Below are 11,883 nucleotides of genomic sequence, written 5' to 3' on the forward strand. Positions count from 1 at the left end.
CGGTATATTCACTACCACTAGCACATTCATATTCTTTGAAGAATGAATATGTATCCATAAATCACATGTTGTCACATTCAATCGTCTATATGTGCTTTACAAAATCTCATGTCAAATCGATGACAAACATTATTTTCATAGAGTGAAAGACTATTTTGAGAATCCTTATTATTCTCATTACCCCGATGATGACAATTATAATTTCGTCTATTGCCACGTCCACATTCATTGATACCTTCACGGTAATAATTTTGTCTTCTTTTAGATTTATTACATATTGCTACCATATTCTCTTAAGGGAATGAAAATGAAACAAATTCAATGGGACGGGTTTTCACTTCTTTGCCCACAATCATACATGAATTTGATCATGGCAAAGCATAAAAATTTTACTACTTCGGGTGGTTATAATTTTTCACAAACTCTATTAGAGTTATAATCAAAGTTTATCATCTTTGCTTGTATTTAAAATCAAATTATAGAATGTCAATAATTTAAAAAAGAAAAATAAAGTAAAATACTTACCTTAAATCCAGAATTTAATCATGAAGGAAGTTCATGGAATAATTAACAATTATTATGCTCAATCCCAAAGCTTCTACTCAATTGGTAGAGTCTCGTGTTGATAACATATTATTATAAAATAATAAAAGAAGAAGAAGAGTATCGCAGAAAAAAGTACCGAGAGAGAATTCTTATTGATTTGGGATCAATTGCAATAGAATAGAACCCCTCTATTTATAGGGGAAAAATGACTTAGCCATCAAGCAACAAACCCTAGAATCTCTCTAGAATATAGACATTCACCTTAAATACAATTCTATTTATAACAATTACTTTATTATTTCCTTTTTTATTCCCCTTTGATCCCCTTTGCTCCTTCGGTGACTCGAACCCACAATCTGAGCAACCCATTTTGCCTACTTTATTAGTTAAAATGTAGAAATCGGACGTAAAATCCTACTCTTAGTTCAAAAAAAAATTCCTTTATATTTGAAAGGATCAAATTTTAAATAAAGAAAGAGGGGAATCTTGTCACAAAATTGATGTGAAGAACTAAGATGAAGTAATAGGTCTAATGATTAGTTACAAGGTTTAAAATCTTTTTAATGGCCTCATTTTCAATATGCAAAGTTGGTGAAATATTGACTTTGCTGGTGTGTGCCAATTAAGTAATTTAATTACCGAAATAGCCTTCACCTAACAACAAAATCCTCCAACAACCATAAGCCTCCTTATAAGGCATCTCTCTATTCCTCAGGTAGTACCACATTTGAGGCTTCACATCTTTTCCTTACAATACACAGAAAGAATCCAATGGCTCTTTCAACTAGCAGCGCCAACTCCCTCCTACCTAATATAGCCTTAATTCAAACTCAACCTCTTTTACCTTCTCCCAAACATGCCCTTCCCACCAACTCAACCAAACCCGTTAGACCGATCTCAGCCGTCTATTCTCCCGACTCCTCCAAGACCCCTAAACCTTCGCCGCCGGCAGCCACCTCCTCCACTGCTGCTGCTGTCACGGGGAAAAAAACAGACCAAGTTTCTAAAAAATGGTCAGTTGACAGCTGGAGATCGAAGAAAGCACTTCAGCTTCCAGAGTACCCGAATAAAGATGATCTTGAATCAGTTCTTAAGACCATTGAAGATTTCCCTCCAATTGTGTTTGCTGGTGAGGCGAGGAGTCTTGAAGAGCGACTTGGAGAGGCTGCAATGGGGAAGGCGTTTCTGCTACAAGGTGGTGACTGTGCCGAGAGTTTCAAGGAATTCAATGCTGTTAACATAAGGGACACTTTCAGAATCATCCTTCAAATGGGTGCTGTTCTTATGTTCGGTGGTCAGATGCCCGTTGTCAAGGTCATATTTTTGTTTCTTACTTAATTTTTGAATCTTTTCTTTTGTATTTATATTGCATTTAAAGAACCAGAACTAACTAATATCTTAGTGTAGGAGTAGCTTTCAATAATTTGTTTCTACTTGGTGGTCCCATTTCATGTTACGCTGTTAATGTTTCCAGGTCAAACAGTGTTTTATTAACTAGCATGTTTCATATGTGTTTCTTAATCATAGTCCTTTTTTGTAGTCTTTTTAACTGTTATTATAGCCCTTTTTTGTAATTTTTAGAAAAGTAATGAATAGATGTCTGAATTTAGACAAATATTTTGATTTTGACCTTTTTTGCTGCTAAATTAAATTTTGTTACCTTAATTTTGGAATGCTTTTATTTTATTAAGTTGCCTATAAATAAATGGATATTGAATCTTATTCAATTATAAGGGTATTTAATTGCCTACTGTTTGTTGCAGTACTTATTTTATCGTGAATATCCTTGAAATGGATATTTATTTTTTAAGTCATGACTCATGAGTATTCTCTTATCTCATGGAAAACATAAAGAGTAGATAAATTCCTTCTTTTGGCATATGCTCTGGTTTCTTTCAACTGTATTGATATCCATTTTCAAATTTGATCTAAATAGGTTGGAAGAATGGCTGGGCAATTTGCAAAGCCAAGATCAGACTCATTTGAAGAGAAAGATGGAGTAAAGCTGCCAAGTTACAGGGGAGATAATGTGAATGGAGATGCATTTGATGAAAAATCCAGAATTCCGGATCCTCAAAGGATGATCAGGGCCTATTGTCAATCTGCAGCTACTTTGAATCTCTTGAGGGCCTTTGCTAAGGGAGGATATGCTGCCATGCAGAGGATCAACCAATGGAACTTAGATTTTACAGAGCACAGCGAGCAGGGTGATCGGTATGTTCCATCTTGTTGCAAATTTTTGTTGCTATTTGTTGTTTGAATCCTCATTTTTAGCTCAACTCATATCTTCCTCATTATCAAAGTAAAATGAAAGTGCAAGAAAAAAAGAAGATAAATACATATATAAATAATAGTAATAATAATAATTTTAATATAAGTTCTCTATCAAGTCTAAAATCTATTCTCAACTAGTACGTATCACTTATATGGATTTTCGCTTCCATTGCGCCCTATTTTTAGGGTCTTCCGTGGTATTCTATCATATACTTTCTCTAGGTTAATGAACATTATGTGTTGATTTTTCTTCGTTTGGCTTTAAATTGTCATCAATCTTCTTAGCAAGAATATAGCCTGCGTTGTGCATTGTAGATCTACCGGGCATAAATCCAAATTGATTCTCTATCACTCTTGTCGTGTTCCTAACTCTATGCTTTATCACTCTTTCCTAGAGTTTTATTGTATGACTCATGAGTTAAATGCCACGACAGTTCGCACAACTTTAAAATCTCCTTTGTTCTTATAAATTGAAATCAAGGTATCCTACCAATTCTTAGTATGGTATTAAATACCTTGGTGAGCCATACTACTCCAACTCCAACCTCCCCAAGACACTTCCAGACCTCTATAGGATACTATCTAGACTGTTCCAAAATTTATTACGAGACAAATTTTTTGTCGGCTTTTATATAATGTTGCACTTATGGGCTAATAATGTTTATTTTCTTTTTTAAATTGGCAGGTATCGTGAATTAGCTCATAGAGTGGATGAGGCCCTTGGTTTCATGGCTGCTGCTGGACTTACAACGGACCATCCTATCATGAAAACCACGGAGTTTTGGACGTCTCACGAGTGCTTACTTTTGCCGTATGAGCAGTCACTTACAAGATTGGATTCAACTTCTGGCCTTTACTATGATTGCTCTGCCCATTTTCTTTGGGCTGGGGAGAGAACCAGACAATTGGATGGTGCCCATGTTGAGTTCTTGAGAGGAATTGCCAACCCCCTTGGTATAAAGGTGAGTGCATTGCTTTACTTTGAGTCTTTTCGTGATTGCATTTATGAATATGGCAATGTGTAGATCATATTGAGTTGGCAATGTGTAGATCTAACAGAAAATATATGCTGCAGGTGAGTGACAAGATGGATCCAAATGAGTTAGTTAAGCTCATTGACATTCTGAACCCTAACAACAAACCAGGAAGGATTACAATAATTACCAGAATGGGAGCAGAGAACATGAGGGTTAAGCTTCCTCATCTAATAAGGGCAGTGAGAAGAGCTGGGCAAATTGTTACATGGGTATCTGATCCTATGCATGGAAATACCATTAAAGCACCTTGTGGTCTGAAAACTCGACCTTTTGATTCCATCAGGGTTAGTTCTCATACCTCCTTCAGAATTTCCTGACTCGTTATATCATACATACCCTTTTGGATGGTGAGACCCTAGGTTATACTGGAAAAACAATTTGAATTCACAAAATTTGTTGCCTTCAAGTAATTGCATACTGAATTTTAAGCGTGTGTTTTTTGGGCGAATCAGTCAAAAGTATGTTTCTTAAGCTGTCATATGGTGGATTTAAATATATCTCGGGTTGGTTGGTGGTTGTCTGTCTCTTTCCACAAGGATTATTTTTGAGATCCAGTCTTTTCGGTAGATTTCCTTCTTTTTCAATGACGCTCGATATTGAAACAGTATAATTGTCTTAAAAATGATTGAAAGTTTACATCAACTTGCATGTCTTAACAGTTAAGAATATATTCTTTCGTCAGAGCTTGTGGATGAAGTTTTAACCCTCACATTACAACATTGACAATAAAGCACACATCTTACATTGCACTCTTCTTGGGAACAGGCTGAAGTGAGAGCATTCTTTGACGTGCATGAGCAAGAAGGAAGCCATCCAGGAGGAGTTCACCTAGAGATGACAGGCCAAAATGTAACAGAGTGCATTGGTGGATCAAGGACCGTGACTTTCGATGATCTGAGCTCACGCTATCACACCCACTGCGATCCTAGACTCAATGCATCTCAATCCCTTGAACTCGCCTTTATTATCGCTGAACGCCTCAGAAAGAGGAGGCTTGGATCTCAAAGCTCATTAAGTTACTAAATATGTAGAAAGCTTACGTTGCTATGTTGACAAAATTTCTTCTTTTACTTAAATTATGAATCGCTGTACTAATATTTTTAGTTTGGAATTATTTCTTTTAAATCTTGAGGATGTGTTACGTTTACCTTGTGTTCATACTGGAAGAGTGAAAATGTATGAGAGCTTGATGTATCAAAACAAAGTGTATTAGAGTTTGATGAGTGATGAGACTAAGCAATAAAGCAAAGAAGTTCCTCTTCTCTTTTAACTAGATGGCCGATGCCCGTGGTATGCACGGGCGTATGCTTGACACGTCGTGACATCTTTGTTTGTATTATTTACACAACTATAAGATTAGCTTTAAGTGTTAACATGGAGAACATAATTTCATACTTGATTTAATTGTCTAGCAGCATTATTGGAAAAGGAAGTAGTAAGACTATCAAGTTGGCTAAATGATAGCAGTGTATTAACGCTACATGATATGTACAATATTTTGAAAACAGAACTGTAGCAAATGGGGCGGTGCGGCGCGGGTTTAAAGCTATGCGGGGCGGGTTGAATAATTTTTTAAAAGGCTGATGTGGTGCGGTGCGGTTGCGGGTTTTCGCGGGTTTGCACAAGTTTACTGAATTTGGCCTATAGTATTATCTAGTAATAAGACATGCAACAAACCTTAAATAGCAGAACGTCTATTTAAATGTTTGATACTTCATAAAAACAAGGTAAATCATTTATAACCTCTTCTTTTTTTCAAGTACACCTTTTAATTAGAATGTTAATTAAGTTAGAAATTTTGAATAAAAGAAAAAGTTAGACATTTAAGGGAATATAAAATGTAGTTTAGACAAATATTTTTATGATAAAATAATTAACATTTATCACTTAATCATCTAATGAACGTTCGAAAATTGTTTCCAAATTCCAATACCATAAGCATAACGTTCAGGTTTTTGTCAATTTCCAGCATTCCAATTGAACACAAAAACTTGTTGCGACCAAAAACACTCACGCAAGTGCACGTGATTGTCAAGTAATAAAGTAGTGAGTAGAGTATCGTTCCCACGAAGACTTGTGATTAACTATTGATTGATCCAAACTCAGTTAACTTATCGATTCAAGAGATTTTTCACAAAATATAGAAGTAACTAATTTACTACCTAAAACTATCAAGCAATGATTTAACTAGAGATCAACCGAACACGTAACAATTTCGAGTAACAATCAGTAGGGGAGAATATTCCAGGGTCACGGGTTAGCTAACAATCATGTTGCGTTCTTGGCTTAAGATAACTAATTGATTTATCTGGATTGTTGATTGACATGGTTGATATTACTCATAAGAATCTGTCGAGTCCTTACTCGCCTATTCAAGTTAACTTAATGCCTATATGTCTATGGAATTAAGATTAATAAGAATGCATTTATAATTTCTGTATTTCAACCAAGCAAGACAATTAGGTATATGTCTATCCTAATTGCGAGTCCGTTCCCCGAAGCCCAGATTCAAGAACTTACTCTATTTAATTCTATATGCAATCTAGAGTTCCCATTTTCGAGTTCAACTCCAAATTCGTAGATAGTATTTCACTGTTAGCTACTCAGCAAAATAATTAAAAACAGAATTAAATAAACAACCCAATATGAAAAAATCAACTTCATTAAATTAAACCTCAAACAACAAAATTCATGTTTCACCCATGACCCTAGAACAATAGGTTTTTAGCCACTCATAATACTAGCAAGCAATTGCATAAGTTTTGAATAATTGAAAATACTAGAAAAGATGAAGAAATTTGAGATGTTCTTGCTCCCAGATGTTTCTTGTGTGTATTTTTTCTCCAAAGTGGCGTCTCTCGGTCTAAGATGTGTCAAAAATCCTCAAAATAACGTTTTTATATGTATTTATACCACGCAGGGTTGGGTCCAGACGAAAACACCTTCTCTCGCGCGAGTTAGGACAATTACTTTGTAAAATTTGTACAGGCGCGCCGCACCATGCACCGCACCCTGCGGCGCGCTAGTGGAGATTATCAGCAGCCTTGCATTTTTCTTGTCAGGCCAGTTTTTACACTGCTGCGCCGCACCCCGCGGCGTCCCATGCGGCTCGGTAGTCAGAATTTGCGAAAATTCAAAACATGAAAGTTGTAGTCCTTTCAAATAGCTTTCCAACGATATATGGTGGAGCCCAAACGGAGTTCTGAGCGAAAAGTTATGTGCATTTTACTAGACAATGCACCGTATACCCGCCCGATTCTTCGTTTCGTTCTTAACTATCATCCGTTGATCCCCGAACACGATCCTGGCTTAATTACTTGGGCTTTTACTCAGACTTCAAAGCTCCAAATTACTTGAATTCATTCCATAATATCTACATAGCTCGAAATCACTCCTACAAGGCATAAAACACATTTAGTGTAAAACACTAGCGAATAAAGCTTAAACTCAATTAAAGTGCAGTAAATTAGAGTGTAATAAGCGACTAAAATACACAATTATAGCCTATCATCAACACCCCACACTTAAACCATTATTCGTCTTCGAGTAATCAAACTACAATTTATATAGACACAACCTTTTTAAACAATTCTCCTAACTCATCACACCAAGAATATTTTAAAATAGACTAAGCACAAGAGTGTAAAATCTTCACCTCAAGATTTGACTCACAAGTACCACACATTATTCGTAACTCACCCACTTACTCTAACATAGAGGTCACTGACATTACTTTTCCTTCATGAATCAAGTGCCCTCACACAACAAAAGAGAGTAGTTCCACGCACAACACAAATTAAGAACAATTAGGAACTCAAGATAGAAAGAATTTACTCACTCTCAGAAATAACATTCATATGCCACAAAAGATGCACCACAGGCTTGCCCGTAGTGTACTACTCTACTAATCGAGCTCATTCAGTCTAGGATCAAGTAGGACTTTATTTGGTTGTAATGTAGGCTGAGGGACAGGTAGGATACATTTACATATAAGAGTGACTACACCTCCCTAAACACTTTAATACATACACTTTAATATTGAAAACTTCACACTTATTTCAAACCATAACTCCACCTTCATATCAATATATATTGACTCCCCACTTCTTTAAGCACAATTATATCAAGAGTCACCACTATCACATATTTTTCACAGCAATACAACTTTTTTTTCTTTCTTTTCTTTTCAAGTGACTCTTACTTTTTTAAAACAGTGCACCTTTCTCCTTATTTCATTAGTTCCACTCAAAAGCCAAATCAACCACCCCACACTTTAACTTTTACAAAGTTCATAACAATTCAAGCGCTCATGAGAGGTGAAAAGGTTCAAATAGATGGTTAATTCAAATAAATGGGTAAGGCTTGTAATGTGGCTGCCAAAGAAACAGGATTACAGGCTCAAAGGGGTTAACTATGATACATAACAATTAGGCGGTAAACTATAAATATGGCTCAACAAAGAAATGCCTATATCACTTCCAAGACTGAACAAAACTACTATTTCGCTTTGCAAACACACGGGGCAAGTTCTAAACATCAAATGCAATGCATAGAATAACATAAAAACCTCACACACAGATGGCACATAACTCACTCAGGATTGGACTCATCAAGACACTCTAGTCAAAGAAGTTTAAGCAAAGTTAAGATCATACAAATTAAGGTACTTATACAAGAATCAAAAACTGAGCCTAAGCGTCAACACCAAGGTACTCACTATTCTCAAGGCATGACAAAGTTAAAAGATATTACTTCAATTCACAACATAGCATAAGTTTTCCTAGTTCTAAGAAATAAAAACTAACTATACCCAGTTGAAGCAAAACCCTTGGAAAAGAACCGCGGCACAAAAAAAAACCAAGGGGGAATTACTACACTACCTACAAAAAAATCTTTTTGTCCTTTTTCTTTAGACTTAAATCCCTCAAGAAAACTGTCTAGGAGATCCATCGTCGAGAAAAGTCCATTTTTTCTCTTTTTTCCGATTTTCATAGCTACTAAAATACTACACAACTACTAAAACAAAAATAAGAAGTTAACATTTTTCTATATCCTACTACTAATCATCTAGAGAATTTTTTTACCTCACACTTAAAAGAGTGCAATGTCCCCAGTGCACAAATAAAACAAAACAATAACAAGGGTGGACACGAAACTCCCTGAAAGGCCAAAGGCCGAAGCAATAACGGCTCACGGGGTACTCAGACTTTCCCCATACATGGTCCTTTTGTGTGGCACCCTACACTTAGTTCTCACCATCTAACTCGATTTTGCATTCTTCGAATGACTTTGCCTCCTATGTTTATAATCCTACAAAACAAAAACAACACTACAACAATAATAAGGAAAAAAATAAAAATAACAAAACAACAAAGATGGGTTGCCTCCCAACAAGCGCCTGATTTAACGTCGCGTTACGACTTGAACCACTTTTTGTCTCCATCTCGAACTTATGAATTGCGCCCCCAATTTGACTTCAAGATTTTTGCTATGCTCTTGGGGTGGTGGGATAAATGTAATCGGGCCAAGCAACCATTTCGCATTCTACACTTCTTGGCCTTCCGATGAGGTATGTAATTCTTTCTCTCTAGCACAATAAATTCCAGAATGTAAACACCTTGTTCCTCGTCCGTTAGCTCCTCCAAAGGCTCAGATGACTCGATTTCTATGTCATTATCCAAACACAATGTTGAAAAATGCATGGAATGAGGACCAATATGTTCCAACTCTAGAACTGCATCACTAGTTACATCATCATATGTACACATACTAGAGTCTTCAAATATAACATTATCTACTTCCTCACAGGACTCTAGTGTGCTTTCCTCAACATGGACATCATCAATAAAAGTATGATCGAATAATTAACTCTCCACTTTTAGCTCCTCAATTTGGCGTATAAGCTCCTTTTCAGTTTCACACAACTAAAAACTATTTTGTTGGGCATTAGACGTATCAACCTTTGTAATCAATTGAGCTCCCAAGTCGTGAATAGCAGTGCCAAAATTTTTGATCTCTTGCCCCAGTTCAGCTCTTTCTTCTATTAAGTCTTTAATCCCATTAGTAATTTTCTCACATTGAGCCTCATATATTGCTAACTTTTCAGCTTGTTCTACCGACCAAGTTTGACTTATAATCTTCTTTTTTTCAAAATTTTCCTCTTGCTGGTGCTCTCTCTCTTCATTCAATTCTTCCATATTGGCCTTCATTATTATGATTGCTACCCTCATTCTTTTCATATCTTTTTTGAGTTCATCCTGTTGCTCTGCTACTTGCCTCAAAATATCCCTAATATATGCATCAGGTTCCATATCCTGTACTTCATTGCCCCTATCAAACTCACAAACATCATTAGAAAGATCATAATAAGGGCTCCGAGAAGGATGAAAAGAATTAGGACAACCATCCCAGTAGGCATCTTGACCATCACACATATTGCAAATATTCCACTCAAAGAATTGAGATTGTACGCAAAAACCACTCCCGGGAACATTCTGACAATTTTTTCACCAATAAGGTCCTCCACAATATAGATAAGGATCATCAAAATAAGAATAACCATCATTCGAATAATTTTCATTCCAAGATTCCATATTAAAATAAATAAAAATATTAACTAAACTAAAACAAACAAAAAATGAATTAAAAAAATTAAATGTCTAATCTAGAAAAATAGTTAATTTCTAAGTCCCGAAAACGGCGCTAAAAACTTGTTGCGACCAAAAACACTCACGCAAGTGCACGTGATCGTCAAGTAATAAAGTAGTGAGTAGAGTTTCGTTCCCACGAAGACTTGTGATTAACTATTGACTGATTCAAACTCAGTTAACTTATCGATTCAAGAGATTTTTCACAAAATATAGAAGTAACTAATTTACTACCTAAAACTATCAAGCAATGAATTAACTAGAGATCAATCGAACAAATAACAATTTTGAGTAACAATCAGTAGGAGAGAATATTCCAGGGTCACGGGTTAGCTAACAATCATGTTGCGTTCTTGGCTTAAGATAACTAATTGATTTATCTGGATTGTTGATTGAAAGGGTTGGTATTACTCATAAGAATCTGTCAAGTCCTTACTCGCCTATTCAAGTTAACTTAATGCCTATATGTCTGTGGAATTAAGATTAACAAGAATGCATTTATAATTCCTGTATTTTAACCAAGCAAGACAATTAGGTATATGTCCATCCTAATTGCGAATCCGTTCCCGGATGCCCAGGTTCAAGAACTTGCTCTATTTAATTCTATATGCATTCTAGAGTTCCTACTTTCTAGTTCAACTCTAAATTCGTAGATAGTATCTCACTGTTAGCTACTCAGCAAAATAATTAAAAACAGAATTAAATAAACAACCCAATATGATAAAATCAACTTCGTTAAATTAAACCTCAAACAACAAAATTCATGTTTCACCCATGACCCTAGAACAATAGGTTTTTAGCCACTCATAATACTAGCAAATAATTGCATGAGTTTTGAATAATTGCAAATACTAGAAAAGATGAAGAAATCTGAGATGTTCTTGCTCCCGGATGTTTCTTGTATGTATTTTTCCTCCAAAGTGGTATCTCTCGGTCTAAGAAGTGTCAAAAATCCTCAAAATAACGTTTTTATATGTATTTATACCATGTAGGGTTTGGCCGAGACGAAAACACCTTCTCCCACGCGAGTTAGGACGGTTACTCTGTAAGATTTATACTGGCGCACCGCACCATGCACCGCACCCTGCGGCGCGCTAGTGGAGATTATCAGCAGCCTTGCATTTTTCTTGTCAGGCCAGTTTTTACACTGCTGCGCCGCACCCTGCGGCTTTCCATGCAGCGCGGTAGTCAAAATTTGCGAAAATGCAAAACATGAAAGTTGTAGTCCTTTCAAATAGCTTTCCAACGATATATGGTAGAGCCTAAACGGAGTTCTGAGCGAAAGGTTATGAGCATTTTACTAGACAATGCGCCGTATACCCGCTCGATTCTTCGTTTCGTTCTTAACTATCATCCGTTGATTCCCGAACACGATCTCG

At 36.1% G+C, this 11,883-nt stretch overlaps 1 protein-coding gene across 1 annotated transcript; it reads left to right on the forward strand.

Annotated features, from left to right (window-relative positions):
* Positions 1-1,258: 1,258 nt before the first annotated feature.
* On the forward strand, positions 1,259-5,127 carry LOC104240344 (phospho-2-dehydro-3-deoxyheptonate aldolase 1, chloroplastic-like). The gene is made up of 5 exons (XM_009795179.2): positions 1,259-1,860; positions 2,483-2,760; positions 3,506-3,782; positions 3,896-4,141; positions 4,623-5,127. The coding sequence occupies exons 1-5, from the start codon at positions 1,318-1,320 to the stop codon at positions 4,878-4,880; spliced, it is 1,602 nt and encodes a 533-aa protein (XP_009793481.1). The 5' UTR covers positions 1,259-1,317; the 3' UTR covers positions 4,881-5,127.
* The last annotated feature ends 6,756 nt before the right edge of the window (positions 5,128-11,883 follow it).

This window comes from Nicotiana sylvestris, chromosome 11 (assembly GCF_000393655.2).
Source record: "Nicotiana sylvestris chromosome 11, ASM39365v2, whole genome shotgun sequence".
In the NCBI taxonomy this organism is placed as follows: domain Eukaryota; kingdom Viridiplantae; phylum Streptophyta; class Magnoliopsida; order Solanales; family Solanaceae; genus Nicotiana; species Nicotiana sylvestris.

Bases quoted from the DNA above. Each gene is read 5' to 3' on its own strand.
- LOC104240344 (XM_009795179.2), top strand. From the start codon at position 1,318: ATGGCTCTTTCAACTAGCAGCGCCAACTCCCTCCTACCTAATATAGCC. The intron at 2,761-3,505 runs GTATGTTCCATC...TTAAATTGGCAG, and splicing joins CACAGCGAGCAGGGTGATCG to GTATCGTGAATTAGCTCATA. The intron at 4,142-4,622 runs GTTAGTTCTCAT...TCTTGGGAACAG, and splicing joins GACCTTTTGATTCCATCAGG to GCTGAAGTGAGAGCATTCTT.